We start from the raw sequence: 23,131 nt of genomic DNA, 5'->3' as shown, positions 1-23,131 counted from the left end.
ATGTTGCTTAGCTTAATTGATTAAGCCACAAAGGTTTTCTGCTTTTAAATACCATACTTATACCTTTCAACAATCATTTTAATATATAGTCAATGGCTCTTTGTAGCGAGAACAAAAAAGAACTATCCGCAGTTTTTCAATAGACTTTGAGCTGGGGAAAGACAGGTTAATCGAGGGTTGCATCTAGAAAACAACCAAGTGTTGTATGTTTGCACTGAATCCAAATGTCTGCATTTTTCTAACTAAATCAAAGGGAGTGTTATTTCTTTTTCTGCTCACTCATCTGAAGGTAAGTAAATTTTCTCTGGCGATCAAAAGCCTGGTCAGCAACAAAGACACCGCCTGCTTTTTCCACCGTCCTGGTGTGGCAAGTTGAGGAATTTCAATAACTGTGACAAGGGTGACTGATTTGTGAACTAGAAAAGGTTTGAATGTCAGAAAATTTACATTGCTCCCATCGAGGATTTTAAATAAATTTTTACAAAAAAAAAAAAAAAAGAGAGAGAGAGGGAGAAGAAGTATTAGGAAATTTCATGCAGCAGGAGGAGAAACAATGTAGGTTTGGGAAATTTACAGTTTTACCTGAATGAAAGAGACTCCGTAAAAAGAGAGAGCGAGAGAAAGGAAGAGCGAGAGAGAAAGGAGAAAGAAAACAACAAAAAAGAGGCGAAACAACAACAACAAAAGTAGAAAGTTAAGAGTTCTCACCCACCTGCGTTTTGATGGGTGCAGAAAACAAGATTTATTTCAGAAACCTGATGGAGGGATAGAGTCAGCTACCCAGAGAAATCACGCCTGATGTTTAAAAAGAAAATCAAATGCACCCAACACCTACTCTTGGAGAGCTTCAGTTTTAAACAAGCGGAAAACAACTTCAAAAGAAGCGAGTCCCTACAGGGCTTCTCTTTTCAAAGCCTAAAAAGTTGCTCAGTGATCTTAAAAATTCTGGATCACCAAGAAATCATCATTACCATCATTATCAGAGTGCTGGAGAGAGACGGACAGAGAGAGGGAGAGCGGGGGAGAAAATAACGCTAATAATAATCAAAGATTTTTTTTTTTCCTTAGCACACACACACACAAAAAAGATGCGCTGGAAATATTTTCGTGAAGAAAAAAAAAAAAAGGCTTTATATATTAAAAAAAAAAAAAAAAGTTGCTACTCCTGCAGCCCTGTTTGTCAGAAGGGATGTCAGGGCGCTCACAATACCTGCGATTGATGAGGCGGAGGGGCCAATCAGCGGCGGGAGGCGGCTGTGCGAGCCCCTCGTTGGCGGGGCCGGGGGGAGTTACGCGAGGAAGGGGGAGCCGGCGCCGACCAATGAGCTCTCACGTCCGCCCGCACGTCGCTCCGCCCCCGGCTCCCATTCATCAAGGGGGGGGACGGTGTCGTCTTTTCAATTCATTTATCTGCAGGAATGATTGCCGCTATCAGTCTCGCGTTCACCGCCCGGCTGAGGAGGTGAAAGTTTCTCCCCAGGAAGATAAACCGCAAAAGACAATATTGTGCATGATTTGCGCCTTTTTTTGCAAAGCGAAAAAAAAAAAAGCCCCCCCCCCAAAAAAAAATCGGGGAGAGTGTGGGGAAGCTCGAAGAGGAGAGAGAAACAATCTCTCGGCCACTTTGCAACATTCCTATAGCCAAAAAAATCACTGAAGGAAGTTTCTTTTTGTTTTGTTTTTTTGCTGCCCGTGTTGATCTCTCTCCGTTATTGTTATTTGCAGGCAGTTTATTTTTGAGCCCACCCAACCCCCCCCTCCCCACTTAAGCCTCCCTGAAAAGTCAAAGCAGAGAGACAGTGAATATTTTTGGGGCACATTTTTATTATTATTATTATCTGCAACTGCGAAGATCTCTTCCCCCCGTCCGCACCAGCCTCTTCCTTTTTTTTTTTTTTTTTTCCTCCCCTTCTCCTTCCTTCTCCCCCCCTTTTTTTTTTCCTTCCCCCCGCGCTGATGCCGAAGGGGGTGTTTTTGATGTGGTTGCTTTGGTGGTGATCGTCGCTGACTTTCCAGAGAGGGTGTTTTCGCCGCCGCCGCCGCCGCCGCTGCTGCCGCCGCTGCTTCTCTCCGCGTTGTGTGTGTGCGCGCGTGCTTTTTTTTGGGTTGCTGCATCGACGCTGGGAAGATGCTTCTGGATGCTGGACCGCAGTATCCCGCCATAGGAGTCACTACCTTCGGATCCTCCCGCCACCACTCCACGGCCGATGTCACGGACAGAGAAGTGGGGCTGGGGATCAACCCCTTCGCCGACGGCATGGGCGCCTTCAAGATCAACCCCAGCACCCACGAGCTGGCCTCGGCCGGCCAGACCGCCTTCACCTCGCAGGCGCCCGGCTACGCGGCGGCGGCCCTGGGCCACCACCACCACCCGACCCATGTCAGCTCCTACTCCAGCGCCGCCTTCAACTCCACCCGGGACTTTCTCTTCCGCAACCGCGGCTTCGGGGAGGCGGCGGCCGCCAGCGCCCAGCACAGCCTCTTCGCCTCCGCCGCCGGCAGCTTCGCCGGCCCCCACGGACACACCGACGCGGCGGGACACATACTTTTCCCGGGGCTGCACGAGCAAGCCACCAGCCACGCGTCGCCTAACGTGGTGAACGGGCAGATGCGCCTGGGCTTCTCCGGAGACATGTACGGCAGACCCGACCAGTACGGCCAGGTCACCAGCCCCCGCTCCGAGCACTACGCCTCCACCCAGCTGCACGGCTACGGCCACATGAACATGAACATGGCAGCGCACCACGGGGCAGGGGCCTTCTTTCGGTACATGCGGCAGCCCATCAAACAGGAACTCATCTGTAAGTGGATTGAGCCCGAGCAATTGTCAAACCCCAAAAAGTCCTGCAACAAAACTTTCAGCACGATGCACGAGCTGGTGACTCATGTCACGGTGGAGCACGTTGGAGGACCCGAGCAGTCCAATCACATATGTTTCTGGGAAGAGTGTCCGAGAGAAGGGAAACCTTTCAAGGCCAAATACAAACTTGTAAATCACATCAGAGTCCACACAGGTGAAAAACCTTTCCCCTGCCCTTTCCCGGGCTGTGGCAAAGTGTTTGCCAGATCAGAGAATCTCAAAATACACAAAAGAACTCATACAGGTACGGTAACCTTCTCTGTAGCTTTTCTATCTGCGAGTGGAAGCGCCGAGCGCCGGGGCCGGAGCGGGGTGCAGGGACGGGCCGGGGGGCCCGGGGCGCTGCTTGGCTGAGGGTCGGCTTGGGGGGGGGGACACCGGCGGAGGGGAGTGTGGTCCAGCGCCGCTGGCTTTTCCGGGAGAGGCAGGCTCGCAGCTCCGCTGCGAAACGAGCTCGGTCACAGCCACGCCAGCAGCAGCAACAAAAAGAAAATGATCCCTGCCGAGGCAGAGCAGGGGAAAGGCAGGGTTTGCTGCTGGGATTGCTAGGGCGGGGAGGGGGGGGGTGGGGGGGGCAGGAATCGCAGCAACCTGTCCTGTTTAAATTTATAGGTTTTAATTAATTGTTGTTCGGCAGTTTTGACTGTGGCACCGTGAGATATTGTGCTAAATATCGCAGGCAGCTCATCCGTCTCCCTTCTGCGATTCAGGGCTTGGTAAATATTTAATTCCGAGGAGCGATTCTAAATAAACCGAGCCCGGCGCGGTAGTGTGTTATTGTTGTGCGGAGGGCAGGCGCCGGGATCCCTGAGAACTTTTCCCCGTCGCGGGAGGTGGAAATGCAGCAGCCCCTGCCTGGGAGAGCTCTCTCCCCCCGCTCCCACCCCCGAGCGCCGAAAGCCAGCGCCGCTTTCCCGAGCGCTTTGGCAGAGGGTTTGCGGGGCTGCCCTCGCATTGTATTCCCCGGCCGGATAATTTTCAAGATTGCAAGAAAATACGGGGGAGGGGGCTGGGGTGGGTGGGAGCGTAAAATATCACGAGAATGAGCTCTAAAAACGGAAACTAGACACTGAGGATCGCGTGTAAATACCACCACGCCTGCTTTCTCGCTTGGAGCGTTGCGAGGAGGGAGAGGTGCCCGGGACTGGGGCTGCAAATGAAACTCGCCCCTCCAAAGGAAAAAAAAAAAAAAAAAAAAAAAGTTATTTAGCTGCCCCCCTTCCCCCCCGCGCAACGGCCGCTGAGCAGGGGTCGGAGGTGCGGAAAGGACAGAGAAGAAAAGCGAGGTTTTGGGATTTGAGCCTCGTTGAAGTTAGAAAGTTGCAAGTGTTTGAAATGGAGCCCTGGGCTTCCGTCCGGCGGTGCGATGGGGACAATGAGCGATCCAGCCGGCCCTGCTTAATCGGATCCGTTTTCCTCCCCCCTTCCCTCTGCAATAGGTGAAAAACCATTTAAGTGTGAATTCGAGGGCTGTGACAGGCGCTTTGCAAACAGCAGCGACCGCAAAAAGCACATGCATGTGCACACTTCCGACAAGCCCTATCTCTGCAAAATGTGTGACAAGTCCTACACGCACCCCAGCTCCCTCAGAAAGCACATGAAGGTAAATGGAGGGCGCCTGCTGCGCGGGGCTCGGACGCCGCCTCGGGCCTGGCCGGGGGAAGGGGGCTGCGGGGACGGCGGCCGGGAGCGCCCGGGCCGGGGGGCGGCGGCGCGGCGGCGCCTGCGGGCGGAGCGGGCCCGGGGCCGGCCGGCCGCGGGGCTCCGCGCTGCTGCGGCCCGGCCACGGCCCGGCCCCGGAGTCCGCCCCGGGCCCGCCGGGCCGGGCCGCGCCGCGGCCCCCCCCGCCCCCGCCCGGCCGCGCTCAGCCCCGGCCCCTCGGACAGGGCCTTTTGTCGGGGCGTTTTACCGGGGGAGGGGGGCGCGGGGAGGGGGGGGGCAGCGCGAGGAAGCAGCCGGTGGGCGCTGCCCGGCCTTCCCCGGCGGGCAGGGGCCGGGGCCGGGGCCGGCGGGGAGCCCCGCGGGGATGGCCGAGCCCGTGGCTCGGTGCTGGGTCCCGTTGCGTGGCGCATCCCCAGGCGAAGGCGCCCGCCGCCTGGGCCTCCGTCCTCCGCCGCTCTCAATTTCTGCCCGGGTTTTCTCTTGCAGGTCCACGAATCCTCCTCGCAGGGGTCCCAGCCTTCTCCCGCCGCCAGCTCAGGCTACGAGTCCTCCACCCCTCCAACCATCGTGTCTCCGTCCACAGAAAACCAGACCGCCAGCTCCTTATCCCCTTCCTCCTCCGCAGTCCACCACACGTCCAGCCACAGCACGCTTACATCAAATTTTAACGAATGGTACGTCTAAAACGCTAAAACAAAACGACAGAAAATCCCAAAACGAAACAAAACAAAAAAGCCCCAAGCGAGCAAACAAATACCCTATTTAAAGACTCCAAAAATAATGAACACTTTGAAATCTGAATTTAAATGAGCAAACAAAAATAAAATGCTGCCAGTAGACCCAGGACTGAGTAAAATGAAGACTTCATTTTTTTAAATTGCTTTTTTTTCCTTCCTTTCTTTTCCTTTTTTCCTTTTATTTCTCTCTTTTTTTCTTTTTCTTTCTTTCTTTTTTTTCTTTTCCCTTTTTTTTTTTTTTTTGGACTGTTCTGCTCTGCTCTGTTCCAAGGCTTGGTAGGCGAAGGGGTTAGTAGAATGCATAAGAAGACAAGGTTACCAGGGCAAATGCCAAGTGTGTAGGGCTTTACTGGAAACCACTGATTAGAGATCTCCAACTGCATGTCTGCTCGGGCAGCGGCCTTCCCCCCCCATCCCCCCTTGTAAATACAGAATTATTAGCTTCAAAAACAAAACAACAAAAAAATGTACTGTTTGATTTTGTAAATAGTTATATCGCAAGTTGAATAAGGGGATATGTGGATTTGTGGTCTTTGCATATATGTGGGGGGAGGGGCGGGCGGGCGGGAGCGGCGGCGGGGGGGCGGAGGTGGTGGGGGGGCAGAGGGAAGAGGTAGAAATTCAACTATTTGTACTGAATGGCAAGAATGTTCTAGTAAATGTGTACCAAAATGTGAATTACTTTGTATTATTACAGTCTAAACGTCGATCTAACAGAATATTATTGGTATTAATGTGCTTTTTTGTATAAAGTGCAACATTTCGTCCCAAAGTCCAGTCTAAGTAGTGCAGTAAAATGTTGTTACACGTCCTGTCAAGAAATTCGTATAGTGAAAGCCTGGATCTGCGTGTCAAACTGTTACATTTGTTTATGTAAAGTGATATTAAAAAAAAAAAAAGATATAAACTATATCTGTCCGTTGCTTTTGGCAAATACAAGAACATAATGTATATAAATCCTAATTTCCATATTTATCCGCATGTAAAGGTCCGGTTATACATGTTACAAGATATTCAATATTTATGGCTAGAAGAATTGGTATGTAAAATTTAGTTTACAGAACTGTTTGGTAACATTTCGTACCTTATTAAAGATTCTTAAATCCCATGAATTGTGGTAGGAATTCTTATTCGCTAAGTCAACCTGCTGCAACTCCAACTAGCTTTAGGATATTAGAATAAAACTGTCCCAGTTTTTCACTGCTTTCCATTATGTCATCACTAAAGCAGCGAAGGTGATATAAATGTGATAAATGAAAGGATCCCTGCTGGCATTACTATAGTGTGTAATTAGTATTTATATCAAAATTTATGAAACAAATTTTCGGCCGCAGTATAATTTAAATGACCTTTGCAGACATAGAATAACAACCATAAAAATAACAGAAATAGATTGCATATGCTACATAAATATTAATGTGGGGAATTGTTACACGAGAAGTGCTGCACTCCACTCCAACACTGCCCATGAATCTGCATAGACCGGGTCCCTAAATTAAATTAATTCGGATAACATATATTAGGAGATTTAAAACAGAGGAGATTTCGGTTGCTATTTTAATTTAAGGCATTTATGACCATAACTAATTCTCAGGCAGTGGATTCATGACTTTCCTTGGGCCTTTTACTCTAAGAAGTACAGCACTGTTTCTCGAAGGCCGTTGTTGTTGTTGTTGGGTGTATTTTTTTGTTTGGTTTTTTTTTCTTTTTCTTTTTCTTTTTTTTTTTCCCCTTCCTTCCTTTTTTTTTTTTTTTGCTGATATTCCTTAAAACGTGATGTTAATTTAAATCAATTACTTCTTATGTTATGTTATTATTATTACTATAATTTTGCCAGTGTTAATAGCTTTCTAAAAAAATAAATCTAGGGGATAAGAATTATTTTATGTAATTTGATTATCTTTCTATCTCTTTTATTTATTTCTCATTTACTTAAGAAATTCGTTCCATTGGCTGGCGTTGATACAGTAAATTTGTAAATGAGAAGACAATATAAAAAATCTAAATTACTTGTGCTTAATGACTGTAGCAGAACGCCTTTTCTCTAAATCAGATTGTCTTCCTTGCAGTTTAGTTTGATAGATTTGCAAGCTGTACTGCTTCCACTAACTTAGCTACGGTTGTTGGAACTGTTGGGCTTTGTTCCTGGTTGTAGCTTGCATGATCGCCCCATTAAGCAGACAACATATCAACAGACAACACAAATCATGAGGTTGGCTAAAGCTGCGAGGGCTTGTGATATGTCATAGAGTGAATTGCACAAACTGACCTTCCAGTAGACCAAGATGACACTTTAACAGCTTCTTTAAAGAAATATTATGTGTACAGCGAGTCAATAGCCATATTAACCGCTCGGGGGGGGAGGGGGTGCCGGGGGAAGCCGCTCTCTGCTCGTCTCCGTGCGGGCGCTCCGTGGCTCTGGCTGTAACCCACCCAGAGCACAGCCCGCCTGCCTCACAACAAAACCCCGCAAGTATTTGTCTTTGTCCCTAACATTTGGGGATCTCCCTCGGAGATTTTTCACCGCCCCAAAGCACCCCCCTCCCACTCCCCCCCGCCCCCCCCCAAAAGTTTGCCTTGCTCAGACGAAGCCCCACTCCTGCCAGCTCGGCATCGCCGTCTGCTCCCTGCAGCACCCGTGGGAAGGCTTCGCTTTAACTTTACTTTCTGCAAAATGTTATTATTATAAGGCTAATAGCAGTTAGCAGGGAAAAGAGCGCCACCTTGCAGGGTTTGCCGAGATAGAAAAAGTTGGAGCCCGGTGGGACCGAGGCAGAAAGTGTTGGTACTTGAGGAAATGTAACCCACCGGGCGACGGAGGCAGGGAAAAAAAATGTTTCATGCGCCGAAAATATTACTCTCTGAGAATCTTTCAGGTTAACTGTCCCGCCGACTTGACTAGGCAGCGCTTTTAACAAAAGAACCCGAGCGTAGCTAAAAAAAAAAAAAAAAAATAAAATCTCGTAGAGATAGTCTGAGCCATCCCACCGTAAAAGAAACCCGGAGAAACGTGGTGGGGGTGATATATTTTAAAGATGCGTATTGCAAGTTTCTTTGAACTCGTGTAAAGTCCCTAGTGGTCGCTTAACACAGATCTGTTACTTGTGTGTATTGGAGCACTTGGTTAATGAGTATTCTTTTAAACTTTTGGTCTGAGGTTTGTTTGAGCGTCCTACAGCAGAAAGAATGATTTTCGTGTTGTTGCTGCTGCTGCTGCTGCCGTTGGTTTTTTATCTGGCGGGAGGGGGTAACGGTGCAAACCTGGTTGATCGCCATCCCTATATGTTCTGAATTAGCGACGATCACTGGGGCTGGAATCGCTAATGCTGAATTCGCGTCCACACCATGCTTGTGCTGTTCGCTTGGCTCTGGAGAGGGGAGCAGTGCTTTGAAATCCCCGGCAGAGAGAGGGGTATTTTTGCAGGGGGTGAGGTTGTGAGGCGTCTCTCGGCTGTTTCTGCGCTCTTTCCGTCCCCAAAGCCAACTTTCCTCTAGCAAGGCGCCCGTTGCGGATTTACTCACGAAGGCTTGCGGGGAGAAACACGAACCCCAGCTCTCCAGCCTCGACGGGGGCCATGATTTTCTTTCTAATGTCTGGCTCTCGAGACGCTGTCGGGGTACTTCTCCCGCGTGGGTTCTTAGGTTTCCAAGTAGGCAGGGGCTGTCTGCGCGGGGTCGCGCCGACCCCACGGCAGGCCGTGCCGGCAGCCCCCGCGCCCCTCCGCGCTGCCTCCTTCGTGGAAGCCAAACCGCTGGGGCCCGACGGGCGCCGGCCGCAGGCTCCCGCGCCCGCGGAGGCTCCCGTCGCCGAGGGGGAGCGTTCGGAGGCCCCCACGGCAGCACGGCGGTGCTCGCGGGAGGGTGCAGGAGGCTGCTTGGGGTGGGTGGGGGCTGTGCGTCCCGTCCCCTCTCGGGTGCCGTGCCCGCGGGGCGCACACGGCAGCCCCCGGCCGCGCCTGGGCTGTTCGCACGCAGAAAGTTAAATGCAAAACAATAATCGGGCGCTTCCATTTCCCCCCGCGAAAGACTCGCCTTTCAGGTCGCTTTAATGGCTTGTGAATGATCGCTTGAATTTTTTCAAAGGCGAGGCCGGCATCCGTAAGACGAAGTTAGCGTCTTTAAAGCAGACACTGTTCGTAACGGGGACACACGCTCCGCGCTGGCCTCGACCGCTTATCGCCCTCGCTTTAGCCGTGAGGAAGTAGCAGTCCCCGGGCTGATGCGCCTAACACCGGCGCTTTTATTTACCGCTTTTCTGGCCACGCTGGTAAACGGCTCCGACTTGGTGAGTTTTTCCCACGTCCAGAGCGCTTGCCCCTTTCGGAGCAACTTCGAAGCGGAGCAAGCGGCCACCCCGGCGGCGGGCCGGTGCCGGCGGGCGCGCAGGGAGCCCCGGAGCGCGCCCGGGGTTGGCGGGAGCCCCTGCGCGGAGCCGGAGCCCCGCTGCAAAGCCCACTTCCAGCAGGCAGAACGGGGAAGGAGCTCCCCTCTGGGAAAGGCTGCCGACACAGGGCAGAGGATTTCAAGTGACCTGACGCTGGAGGAGCCGGTGCGCGCTTTACCGCTGGAGCTCCGGGGGAAAAGAATTCGGGAGCGGTAGCCCCACGAGGGAGGCTGCACCGTTTGCTGGGCGCGTTACGTACCGCCGTTACAAAAAGTGCACACTCACACACGCGCGCACCTCGCCCACGCTGGCACCACGCCTGTGTGCCCGCTCGCGGGTGTGCCCGCCCGTGCCCGCGGGTGGGAAGCGCCCGCCGCCCCGCGCGCACGTGCGCGCCCGGCACCTCGAAAGAAGGGACCGCTCCCCGCGGCGCAGCGCGGCGGTTCCGCGGGAGATCGGCACGTTTCCCTCCAAACGTGGCGATTCTCTCCCTAGCGGGGCTTTGCTGCCGGGTAGAGGCCGGCGAGTGCTGGGAGGCCCGGCTAGGGCCCGGCGCGGCCGCGCAGCCCGGCCCGCGGAGCCGCTCCGCCGCACCCGACCTCCGCGCCTGGCCGCGGGCAGCCACCGCAGGCGCGGGGGATCCCGTGGCGGGGACAGGCACTGCCTGTTTCGTGGGTATAATCCACAGGACGCCCGGTCATTGCTGCAGATGCACACAGTCTCACCGGGATCACCGTTCGCGTTCCTGGTCTTATCACAAATACATGCCCATCTATAAATATATATACATCTCTCTATCTATATTTGTACGTAAAGAAAGAGGGGTGTTTCTAGAAAGACACACGTTCGTGTGTTTACATGGAGGTATATTTTTGAAGGCTCACGCAACCTCTATTATTTAATGCAAATGTCTACGTACAATGGACCGCATTTTAACAAAATGGGTGTATTTTCCAAATTCACCCGGAGAGGTTAATAACTGAGATTCCTGTTTTGAACTAGGCGCAGGGCGGATATCTTCAACTTGCTGAACGTCCTAAGGTGGGTTCCGGTTCACGGCAAAGAGGCTGTGTTTTAGGGTGCATTGTTTATTAAAAATGGCCCAGGTTTTTATTTTGCATCAAATTATTTTTTTCGCTGCTGAACTCTATGGGTCAGATTTGGTTCATCTTCGATAACAAGAAACACGATCCTGTGAAGCGAAGGGGCTATTTTTATCATGCAGCTGGAAGCTGTCATCAATTCGTAACATTTATTTCGGCTTTAGAAAGATAGTATAAAATAGCATGAAGTTTCCAGATGACGCCCGTACTGCAGACAGGATTTTTCAAGTATAATAAATCAAATTAATTACCTTTTAGATATATACGATCATACTACCTCTCTATGAAACTGCTGTTAAAAAAATGCTCCGTGTGTGCATCTGTGATTGTGCATGTGTTTACACCTCGGGACCCAAACACAGAATTAGCTGTCTGGGGGCAGCCGGAGCGAGGCGGAGCACATGATCAGCGGTGCACACTCAAGCCCACGTCCACACATGCCCCTTCGCGAGACGTGGGCAAGGGCTTTGCTTAGCAAAAACCTGAAAGTTGCGTATTGGCACGGGTCAGGACTTCAAGATCCTTTCGGATCTTCCTCACTTCCAAAAATCCTGTCAAAAACACGGCCAAAGGCTGAAGAAAAAAATAAAAGAAGGGGAAAAAAACCCCAACCCACGTTAGCAAGCCCCCGCCCGCCTGGCCGGGACATGTGTTTTGTGTTTGATATTGCCTCTTTCGGGGGGAGGCCGGGGGGCAGCGGGTAGGTGCGGGGGTTCCTAGAAATCGCGGCGGTGCGCGGGGGCGGTGTGTGTGCGTGTGTGTGTGCGTGTGTATGTGCGTGTGTGTGTGTGTGTGTGTGTGTGCGCGCCCGCCGCGCGCCCCGGCGGCAGCCCCGGCGGCGCATGCGCGCCCGCGGCCCGGCTCCACGTGCTGTTGAATATTTATGACTCTCACCGCCGCCCCGCCGCCCGCGGAAGGTAACGGCGCCCGCCTCCGCGCCCGCGCAGGGGAGCGCCGCCGCCACGTGCTGCCCGCCGCACCCCAGCGCGGCGCGGCCCGGCCCGGCCCGGCCGGGGCTGCTCCCGCCGCTTCGTCCCCCTGCGCGCTTCGGTGCGCCCGGCAGGGCACTTTCCCCCCTTCCCTGCCCTCCCCCGGCATGTCGGGCAACGCCGACCTCCTTAATCGAACGGGCGCTTTGGCAAATCGCCGGCTCGCTCCACGCGGCCGTTCGCGGCGCCGGCGTCCGCCCGCCGAGCTGCTTGTCGTGGGCTCGTGTGGCAAAACGCAACGGGCGCAGTCGCCAGAAAAGTACAGTCTCGGGGGAAGGGAGAAAGGTTCTTGTAATGGATTCCTTTCTGCCTCGCTCCTCTTAGTAAAATCTCATTATACTGTATGGGCCATCATATTTTATTGCTGCTATATCGACATCGCATGATAGATCCGAGGAACAAACGCGGGGTCTTGGCATTTATTCCGTTTGCAGGCTGCAGGGTTTTTTTAAACAAATAGTAATAATTCCCAGCGCTCATTGTTCAGCGGCACAAAGTGATTTTAAAGCCTTTTGTACGGTGGCAAAATTACAGCCCACGTTATCAGAAACGTGCTTCTCAATCTCGCTAATGAGGTGGGTTTTTCTTTCCCTCCAGAGCCCGGTAGGGAGTGGGCAGGACGGGGGCAGGAGCCCCCGGAGCCCGCGCGGGGCTCCCGGCCACACCTGGGCGGCGCGGGTACGGCCGCGGCCGCGCAGACCGGCCCGGCAGCTCCGAAGTTCCCCGAAAGGCCCTGCCTTGTGGAGCGAGGCTGGCTGGAATTCGCCCAGCGACAATTCCCTCTCCGCAGCCTCCCTCTCTCCTCTCCTTCTCCCCCTCCGCCGCAGCCCGTCCCTCTCCATCGCCTCCCCTCGCCTCCTTGCCCGGCGCTACGGCCGAACGGGCGCCCGTCGGTGCATCCGCAGGCGCCGGGCAGGGGAAGCCCCTCCGAGCACCACCTTGAGCGGCCGTGCCCCCCTCCCCGCCTGGCTGAGGCTCCCTGCGCGCCCCGGCCGACTACAAGAGGCGGCGATCAAGCCCATGTCCGTCATGTCTCCTGCTCATTTCAGAGAGGGCAGATCCTGACCTCAGTTCCCCAAGTGGAAGCTGGTTTCGGGCTCGCACCGTGGGCACCCTTTACGCCAACCTTCACGCAGAGGTGTGCGAGCGCCTGTTCGCTGCCCCCTTCCATCCAGGCTTTTTGCCGCCTTCCCTCCCCCCCCCCCCGAGCCCAAGGGGAAGCTCCCCAGCGTTCGGAGGGGGAGCGGAGGGCTTTCGGGGGGACGGTGGCACCCGGGCACACACCTGAGATACCTGCCCCCGCCTTCGCATCATTTAACTCCCGAGAAAACTGTTGATCTCCCCTAAGCGTGAGGCTGAACCTTTGCATTTGGCTCGTGGTTGCGGCGCTTCCTCTCCCCCCCCCCCGCCCCCAGCCCTTTTTTTTCCTTTCCCGGGTTCGTCCCTGCGGTGCGTTCCCCGAGATGCCCAGGTGCCCCCGGCGGGGCTGGGGCAGGCACAGGGCGCGGGGTCCTGCGCCGGGACAGCACCGCGGAACGTCTGCTGCGGGGGCAGGGAGGGGGACCTGCCCTCGGTTTTTAGCCAGCGGGACCAGGACGGGCTCTGGTGTGATTCCTACTATTGTTGTTAGTATTATTATTATTATATTCAATTTAAAATTATCCCTTTAGAACTTGCAAAGCGCCTGTAAATTTACCTTAAACCTGATTTCTTTCCTAGCCAATGGTGTCAGGGGCCGGCTAGCCTGTCCCTCCGGAGCATTAACCCTTGTCGCTAGCTGGAGTGAGTGAGAAGCTGAGGTTTGGCCCTGAGGAGCTGTGTGTGTATATCTGGCACAGCTTTGCTCCCTTAACTCCTGGATCTTTGTTTTGGTGGCGACCAGGGAGAGCAGGGAGCGCTGTGCTCGCATTTCCCTCTGGCTTTTACGCGCACACACACACACACGCACACACACAAATCCCCCTTTCCAACTTTCTGCCTTTTGCGCTTCCCTTCCAGTTTTTTCACTTCTCAGACCTACTGGCAGCATTTGCCGAGATCTAGATCCCCGCCGTGGTAAGTGATGCTTTTCTCCATTGCAAAACTCGCTCAGCTCTCGGCTCGCTGTTCCAGGGATGGGTGTAGAAGTTGTATTTGTTTGGAACAGAACTGCCCAACCCCAGTGGTTTCACGTCAAGCAGCACAGAGTAAAACTATTGTCGTGTATTAACTCTGAATGGGAGCAAACAGACCAAATAATCATTGCTGGCTCAGACAGTAGCATGGCACTAATGTCATTCTTTTTAAGTTTGCAAAGCAACTTTTTTTTTTTTTTTTTTTTGGTTGGTTGTTATGGGGAGAGCGAGCCTGTGTTTTGGGTCTGATCTTTATATTTACATTACACACCAGACCATAACAAACTATACAGAGAATGCAGCTGCCATATGTGCTTTGTGAACATACAATTATGATCGGGGGGTTCATGCATTCAATCTAAGTGTTGCAGACACACTGATACCACTCCGCAAGGTTCGTGCAATACCTGAAAACTCACTCCATATTTGGGGGGAGGGGTTGGAGAGACGTTGCATTTTTAAAACCTCTATTTAAAAAAAAAAAAATCAGCCACAGTAAATGCCTCCTGGACATTTATTTTTAATGTACAGTCTGCAGCTCTGACTGGATCAAATTCACGATTATTCAGATGAGGTTGAATTTGAATAACTTGCTGGTTTCTCTCCCCCGCCCTCCCCCATCACCCTCCCCCTCCTTTTTTTTTTTGTTTGTTTTAAAAATTAAGAAAATGAAGAGAACCGCTGAGTCCGGCTGACCTTTGGCTGACATAATTTAGCAGGAGACCGTTCGCAAATGAGGACTGGATAAATTAGACACTCTAGTTCTCCGGGCAAAGCGACACTCAGCGCCCGGCTCCCACCGAAAGGAGCCGGGAGCAGCGGCTACCCCGCGGCCCGGGAGCCCCCGGGCTGGCGGCGGGAGGACGGTCCCGGCGGAGGGGCGCGGAGAGCCGCCGGGCACCGCCAACCTGGGGGCACGTCCCCTTTGCCGAAAGCCGCCGCTGCGAAACGCAGCCCGAGAACCGCACGCTAATGGTTCCCCGCTCCGCAGCCGCGCAGAGTCCGCGGGTGCGCAGGACCGCGCCGGGGCCGGCGGCTCCAGCCCCGCGCTGCCGCCGCGCCGCTCCGCGGGCTCTGCCCGGCGGCGGGGAGATGGGGACGCTCCGCGGCCTCCCCGCCGGCGCGGTTATCGACCTGCGGCGGGGCCGGCCTCCGCGGGCGGCAGCGGGGGCGCGGAGCCGGCCGCCGGCCCCGGGGACGCGGTGCCAGGGTGGCGGCAAGCACGGCCCCCCGGCCTGCCTTATTAGCTTGTCAGAGTTTATCTCGTTAAGTTGTGCAGGACGTTACTCACATGACAAGGCACGGGCAAACTCTGGAGAGGGCTTAATCCCCAGAAGTTGCTGTCAAAAAAAAAAAAAAAAAAAAAGAAAAAAGGACGGAAAAAAAGAGAAGGAAACCGCATTTCGTGTTTTAACCGATCATTTGTTGAGCATCTGCGGATACCGCTGCTCTATCACGCAGGCTTGCCAGGGGATTGCTGTTTTAGAGACAACGGAGCGTTTTCCAAGCGCAAGCTACCGTCCCTTCTTCCCTGCTGGAAGAGGTGAGAGCCGTTCCCTCCCCGCAGCCGGGCGGCAGGGGGAAGGGGCACGGCAAGGGGCCGATCCCGAGCTCCTTAGGCAAAACTTCCAGCTGAAGCAGGACCGAGTTCCCAACCGACAGCAATTTCCCCCCCCTCTAATGAGCCGCCTCTGCTAATAAATGATGCCCCTGCTCAGGTTCCTCAGCGGTCTGCAGCTGAGTCCGAGAGAATTTGATCCTTGATTTGAAGATGTGCTTTAATAAAACTGCTGTAACGTTGGCATTTTATTAGGAGGCTATTGTTTCCAAATTAATACTTAATCTATGAAAAAGTACCCTACCAAACTAGATTCACCTCCGTGCACTCCTTTCTTCATTTACATGCATTTTACAACTAAGATCCCAGCTCTACATTTCCCTGAATCATCAGACCATTAATTTGCTGGGGAGCTAGCTGTTTCACCCAGATGGATATAATTCTGAATAAACTCAGAAGAAATGCAAAAACATATGCTTTTCTGTCATTTTCTCTCCCCCCCTTTTTTTTTTCTTTCCTCCTTAGTCAGTTTGTGTTGAGCAACGCCTTCAGAAACTTCATTATCTAAAAGGCAGACCTAGAGGGCAGGGACTTTGGGAATAGTTCCCTTTTATTCTGAAACTTTCTAAACTTAGAGCAGGGTTGAACATGTCCTCAAATCTGCACCTTCCAGGAGGAAATGAATGATGTGCCAGACACTTCACTTCTAGTCAAAAAATATAAACCAAATGCTGTAAGGTTTGGAATTCTTTCTCAGGCCATTTTCTGTGCACATTTTACAGTCAGAATGTAAAATGGTCACCTCAGAAGTTGATAAAACCCTACGCAGATGTTACTGTATATCTCTTCCTCCATTTTATTTCAAGGAAATTTTACTAACAATTCATAGCAAAAAAATGGACAGCCATCCCGGCAGGATACCTTTGCAGGTTGCAGGCCAAGCAAGCTCAAACAGCTCACATGTTAGAAATAAACTTCGACTAGGTGTAATATTTCTGAAAGAAGAACATTTTTTTTCTGCTAATAGGTATTATTTTGCACTTCAAGTTTCACCTTTCTTTCACTTTCTTGAATGGTGAAAATTTACATGCAAGTCAGTGTGAAGCTTTGTAACAGAGGGTGGTTGCAGTGCAATTTTAGGTTTTAAGGTATTTTACATTAAAAAAAAAATCCTAAGAGAGAAAGTGTAGTTTCTGCTTGACATCTGAAAGAACTATCGTCCAGGAAATACCCTGAAAATATTTATCTGCTCGATAATGCGAGTGCTGAATAGGAATGTATTATTTCCACCAGCTCTGCAATACAAATCAAGATACATTGTAAAATATCACATGGTTGATAAATCAAGAATTTGTAAATGCAATGCCAGCATCACAGCTCTCAAGGTATTTTTTCCTATTTATAACAATACGTGTTTAATTACTCAAGTTTGGGTTTTCCTTGTCTTAACTTTAGCATAAACTATTATTGAAAGCTGCTGAACCCTTAGACTTTTGATTACTGGCATGTTTGGCTGAGGAAGTGGGGTTATAATACAAGCAGCTACATACCTAATGCAAGTGTCCACGTTTAAATCAAAATCATTATCTTTCACGCAGGTGAGTGAAGCAGGTTATTTGCTTACAGCAATTTTAGTGTCAGTCATATTTTTTTCATCCATTTAGATTTAGTTATTTATTTTTATTTACCATTACTGCTTGCAGCAGAACTTTCATTGAGATGCATATCCCTAATATGAGCATTTAGAATTGTCTGGCTAGTTTGTTTAAAATACTTGGGATATTTTTTAAAAACTAAAATAAAAATACTTTTTTAATGCTGGATTAGTTTTCTGCTGTGATGTTTGTAGGAGTTGTTTCATCTGTATGTTTGATCAATATGATGTGCTTCATGCTTCCATAAACATTTTTAATCATATAGCAAATTGTTGAATGTTCCTATAAGAAGCAATAGACAAAGGCTACCAGGAATTGTAACTACATTAAACTGGTGAAACACAAGGGCTGAAATAAGGGACTGAACCAAGAGATTGAAATCAATGGGAGACTCCTGTTGAGTTGGAACAGGCTTCAGGCACAGTATAAATGACTGTACAGGTACAGCACTTTTCATCTCTTTCCCGTGTTGCTTTGGTTTACAGCACATTATTTACAGGTAACATTCTTGAGCTAGCTTAAAATTTATTGATTCATGTCTGGCATAAAAAAGATCTGTGTTTGGATGTAAGTGCCGATAGGAAGGCTGGACTGGTATTGCAGAGCTGATGGAAATGATATGCAAGGTTCACCTTATGTGAGCAATGATTGCTTTTAGGATATTCTCTGAACTATTGTTCTTATAAGGGTGTATTTTTTGTATGAACACAGCAGCTATCTAGAAGATTAGGTCAGGTCCTTTCCAAGAAACCAGTTTTTTCAGCCACATCACTAAAAGTTGAAAATTTGACCAGATTACCAAATCTTACTCTTCTTTGCCAAGGAGTTACAGCAACGAGGGACCCCCACCTCCGCCCCCCCAACCTTAGCACTGTTCTAAAAATATCACTTAATAGTTAATTCCCTGCTAATATTGGAACTTGACAGTGAAAATGCTGTTTTCTGCTAGGAGAATTCAGATGCATTAAAGACTGCTACAGCAAATGCAGTGTTTCTGTTGGGATATGCTATAAATATGCTTTTAGTCTGTTCCCACTGAGCCATAAGTTTAGGATCAGATCCTGCTTAATATCATATTTCTCCTTCTCATGATACTTAGCAAAAAGCACAGACATTTAAAAAAACCCACCCCTTAAAAAATATGTGGACTTGCTTATCTAGAAAATCTCAGTATTGCTGGACTTTTTTCATTTTCTCCCCTCATTTGCAAAGGACTTACAGACTCCTTTACAAACTTAGCTTCATATTTAGATACTCTCTCCTTTTAAGTTCTATTGCGTACAAAAGAATAGCACGTCATTAAAAAATCCTAACAACATAAAATTGTGCAGTGTTGTCAGTAGTTACAGAGAAAAGGCCAAATTCTTCCTTTCTTAACCTGGCAAAATTCCCATTGACATCAGTGCTATGTACTTTACGAAGCTCGGACATATATTTTAAGACCCCACCAATTACAAGGAAGTTGTTTTACTCTTGCTGCGGTGTTTGTCTGCTGGCTGACAGTAGCAACCAGAAAGCTGCATGCTCCTAGTTTTTCTGGTCATAAATTAGGAAATGTTAAGATGAAATCCTAACTGTTTCAAAAAGCTGTAAACAACTCACTTCTGATATGAAAGCTATGCAAGACTGATCTGGCCGTCCTCTTCCAAGCAGGACTTTGGGTTAAACTGTAGGAAAAGTTCTGAAGCCTTTCAACTTTTCCCCAGCCAGAGGTGTCATCAGTTAAAATATTTTTACCTGTAGAAGTACGATGAAAGTGGTTTACAATCTGGATCTGTTTATACTCTGTAGGTCTAGTAAAGAAACAAAATTTCCCCTCTGACATGCCCAAATAAACAATGAGCCTATTTCAAGTTCCGCTCAATAAGTGTGTTAAATGCATAAAGTATTTTGAGTAAATGCCATGCAGCTGTTTGGTAGCTTGCAATTACTGTGGTATTGTGTCTGCCTGTGTTTTGTGTACTGCTATAAATCCTGCAAGTGGACACTGCTATTTCTGACACATCGGGTTGGATTTTCTATAAGTCTATAGGTTTCGTTCCAAGTAGATGAAAATAATGAAACATTATAAATATTAGATAGTCTTGCTCCAGTGTGTGGTGCTGTAAATCTCTGGAGATTTACAAAGAGACAGTGACAACATGAATGCAATTACACATGATACTATTTTATGAGCTAATTCTATAAAGCAGCATCTCAGCTCTGCACTGACAATAATTTTTCACGGCAACTTTCGGAATGTCCCATGGAACCTTTTAATAGATTAATTATTTGCTCATCCCAAAATAAATTCGCACGTGGCTAGAATTAAACAAAAGGCCCACCGCTGCTTCAGGAGGAGTTTTGCCTGAGAAGGAACTCAGGACAGAACCGGTTATTTCAGAGCTCAGATTAAAATGCTGAAATACAGTGATATCTGCCAGGAGGCTCTGCTCTGGCTGTGCACCGCAACCGTCCGTGCCCTGCAAAGCCTTTGTACTGCCCTCTGGTCTGTAGAGGTTCTAGGCTGGCGAAGGAGAAATATTTCTTCTCTGAACCTTAGTTCAACAGGTGACTTTGAAATGACCTATGAATTCTTCCACTTTTGTTGAGCTGAGATCAATAGCTAGTGTGGTTCTAGGAAAATACACCTAGGTATTTTCTCAAGGCATGCTAATTTAAAAAATAAGACCTGGAAAAACACTTGTAGTGTTAGAGGATTCAAAGAGTTCTCAGAAAAAAACAACTTTGGAATTGTTATAGCAGCTGTTATAATCTATTATGTAAATCATCTGGGAATTAAACCAAAATATTTTGTAAGATAGTTTTTTGTCAAATAATAAATATGCTATCATTTAGACTTAATGTTTTTCCAGAGGTGTTATTGTTATCTGATGAAAGTGAAACCTTAGAGTACTCCTTATTTTGACTGATGGGGATTTAATATTTATTTATAGCCGTGCCAATGATAACACCCATATATCTGTTCAAGAGAACATATGTTTCTCAAAATTGGGTGTTGGAAGTTATATTTGTCTTCTAGGTGTCACCTAGGTATTCTCACCAAATTTAATCGAGATACTAAAAGATAAAATATGTGAAAAAAACCCCAACCCCCCAACCCAAGAGCTATAAGTGTGTTTGGTTGGATTATTATTTACTTTAATGTTCATTTATATCACCATAAGCCTCTCTGCAGAAACTCAACTCTTCACTGCCTGGGTGTTGTAAACTGGCTTTCATAAAACCAAAAATCAGGCTCTTTAATTAATTTTTGCCCTTCTATACAGGGTATTGGTTGCTGCTGGTGCAACATGTCAGTTCATCAGCCTGTTGACTAAAGTACAGTATGATTTCACTAATGACTGGGATGCATGCTGCAGATTACCACATTTTGCAAATTAGTGAGTAATCAAACAAACACCGTAAAAATCAAGGATACTGCATAATGAAATATACTTTATTCATTTATTTTTACAACCATATATTAGTTTTAATTATTTGTGTTAATAATTCATTGAGTGCTAGCACATGGAGCTGTGGAATGTGTTTTTTAAAAAATTTATGTTTTAGTAACCAAAGCCCCCGTTGTAGCACTCGGATATTCAATCCTTTGTGAGAAGATGGGCGAGAGCTTCTTTCTTGAGTGGGGGACCTCGTTTCAGAGATAATCCCTAAGAAGGTCCTAGAGTCCTCAGGGCCAGCCTGATCCATCCTGGTGGAGATGTGTGGGAGGAGTGGCTGTCACCTTGGGAAGGTCACTGCAGCTGGGCTGGCTGCTCGCCTGTGTTGGCTTCCAAAGAGCCGATGAAGAGAGAGAAACTCATCCCAGGCAGGTTAGAGCAGGAGCCTGACTTGGGTGCTCTTGGCCACTCACCGGAGGAAATCTCTCTTTCCTGCTCTTTCACTCCCCTCCTTCCTCCTCCTTTCCCGGTCCACAGAGCAAGCGTAGAGCAGGAATAACACCAAACTGCATCTTCTACCCATCTTATTTCTGGTGTAATGTCTAGTAATGAATCAGGGAGTGAAAGCTTCTCTACTAGGCGGCCGTCGCCTGCAAGGAGGGCAGCGTTCGCTGCCTGATGTATCCCTGGGCTCCCCTCCGAGATGTCCACCTCTAGGCTGGGTTACTGCCTGCTGCCCAGCTGGGCAGAAATCATTCATTTCACGTCTGCCGGATGAACTTCCATCTCTCTTGAGCTCAGTTTGGACCTCTGACATGGGGGAGAACATGTCCACAGGGTCTTCATTTCTTGCCATTCCTTAAAAAAATGTACTGGTTTTTAGAAGTGTCAAGGTAAATATTGTGTGTATCTATAAAATCTATGTGCGATGGGCATGTTCTTTTTCCTTCTCACTGTAGGTTTACTTTTCTCTTCCATATGCTAGCTTGTCATCTGGCAGTTCCATAAACTTTCAGTTGTTAAAACCATTTCTCTTTTTTTCTTATATTTTAAGTTTGATCCATGAATGGCCTGTCAAGAGTTTTGTATTATTGTAAGCTGAAGTTTGGATAGTAGCAGCGACAGGCCACTAACCATAATTGTGTTGCTGTTACCACTGTAACAAATTTGTGTCATTTAGCTATTTTGAAGCTTGGGAAGTACATAAAGGCAAATGTAGTACTGATGAATATTTATTATACTGCTGTGGGATCTTAGGTTTAACCATGTTTACATCAATTCTGCAAAACTGTCCTTAAAATTTGGCAGAGTGGATTATATCTGAAAATGGGGGACAACAGTGAAAAATCTTGCTGGAAAAAATATTTGTGACTGTGGAGGATACTTATTTATACCATTTTAATAGTAACAGTGTTAGGGATAGTCTTCTTGCAAAGACTGGAGTAGGAGACAGACGTTTGGTCTGACCCTAAGTCAGTGCACCAGTGTTTGGCAAGATGCTAAGCACCATGTGAGATATACAGATTTTCCTCATTTGACAGTATTCAACTGCTTACAGGTTTATGCCCCAAATATCTGTGTTTCTTGGTGACCTTATTAGAAAAAAGAAAGTTTTAGCCCCCTCATAGTCTCATTGGGAGCAAGCCTGTTCCTGTGTCACACAGTCAGGGCAAATGAAGGCTCTGTCCTTCACTGCTTATGAGGCTGGTGGGGTATTATTAACCTACTTGAAACATGATTTTAATGTGTATAAAACATGTTAACAATTTCAATTTATTGGCAGGTCATTGAATTTTTTAATATTTTTTTTTTTCAGATAGAATTGAATGTAGGCAATAGAAAATCGATAGGCATGAGTCATAATGTTTCCCTCCTTTCCATCATGATTGTCTTTCTGAAATAGTCATAATCTAGAAACTAATTTTTTTTTTTTTACTCATGCTGATAATATAGTGTGCATTGGAAACTTGAGATAATGAATTGTATTTTAGATAATTATATTCTTCTCAGAGGTGTAGTAGCTAGAACTCATCACATATGGAGGACTGGTGTTAGAATGGATCTTGACTTTTTTATTTTCAGGTTAGTGAGAACTGCAGTTATCTAACAAACAGCGAGTCACTACTAATGGTTGAGTATGAACCATAAAGAAATTGTGAAGTGTTGCAATAAAAAGAGCACTCTCTTAATGTGCTAAGTCTGACTGTCCATCAGTGCAGCTGGGGACAAACTGGTCTGGTCAGACTTAACCCTTTGGCATCAATGCACTTATGTCAAGAATTACTAAACTTGAATCATTTTTGAGATTTAAGTGGGGGCTTAATAGAGCCCAGATCATCTCATGACTCCCGCAAACAAACAGCTGACTTTCACCCATTCAAACCTAGCTAATAGTTGTGTTTTTTTCCTTGGCCAGTGAGTGTGTGCAAATATGACTATTTCTAAAAAAGAAAACCTCAGTCATTTACATGAAAACATCTCTCAAGGTCATAAAGTATGTGTGCCAAAGACAAAAGGATATTAATTTGACCATAATTTGTGTGAGGGCTTTCAACAAGGCAGTGGAATGCATATTTTTAAGATTTTTTTTTCTCTAGTAATTTAATTTCTCAGGAAACGCTGCCATTAATATTTTATTTTGAGCACTGGGGCGCAAATGGTATTATCCATGTTTCTCTTTACTCCT

At 48.5% G+C, this 23,131-nt stretch overlaps 1 protein-coding gene and 1 long non-coding RNA gene across 3 annotated transcripts in view; both read left to right on the top strand.

Moving 5' to 3' along the window:
* The first annotated feature begins 1,173 nt into the window (after nucleotides 1-1,173).
* Nucleotides 1,174-7,318, top strand: ZIC1 (Zic family member 1). Of its 2 annotated transcripts, XM_075031715.1 has the most exons (3): nucleotides 1,175-3,104; nucleotides 4,300-4,463; nucleotides 5,009-7,318. In XM_075031715.1, exons 1-3 carry the CDS (start codon nucleotides 2,129-2,131, stop codon nucleotides 5,204-5,206), a joined length of 1,338 nt encoding a protein of 445 aa, XP_074887816.1. In that variant the 5' UTR covers nucleotides 1,175-2,128; the 3' UTR covers nucleotides 5,207-7,318. The 2 variants fall into 2 exon arrangements, with proteins under 2 accessions (XP_074887817.1, XP_074887816.1); XM_075031716.1 differs by lacking the exon at nucleotides 4,300-4,463 and having other exon boundaries at nucleotides 1,174-3,104.
* A 6,195-nt stretch (nucleotides 7,319-13,513) lies between these two features.
* Nucleotides 13,514-23,131, top strand: part of LOC142032730 (uncharacterized) — a 47,896-nt gene continuing 38,278 nt past the window's right edge. Inside the window, exon 1 of the long non-coding RNA XR_012650968.1 lies at nucleotides 13,514-13,790. This is a non-coding gene — a long non-coding RNA (uncharacterized LOC142032730). The remainder of the gene's footprint in view (nucleotides 13,791-23,131) is intronic.

This window comes from Buteo buteo, chromosome 7, assembly GCF_964188355.1.
Source record: "Buteo buteo chromosome 7, bButBut1.hap1.1, whole genome shotgun sequence".
Taxonomy (NCBI): Eukaryota; Metazoa; Chordata; class Aves; order Accipitriformes; family Accipitridae; genus Buteo; species Buteo buteo.
Note: the sequence above shows the minus strand (reverse complement) of the source record. Positions and strands in the feature narration are given on the sequence as shown.

Excerpts from the sequence above, each read along its gene's own strand:
- ZIC1 (XM_075031715.1), top strand. The coding sequence starts at position 2,129 with ATGCTTCTGGATGCTGGACCGCAGTATCCCGCCATAGGAGTCACTACC. Across the intron at positions 3,105-4,299 it reads ACACAAAAGAACTCATACAG|GTGAAAAACCATTTAAGTGT; the intron begins GTACGGTAACCT and ends CCTCTGCAATAG. Across the intron at positions 4,464-5,008 it reads CCCTCAGAAAGCACATGAAG|GTCCACGAATCCTCCTCGCA; the intron begins GTAAATGGAGGG and ends TTTCTCTTGCAG.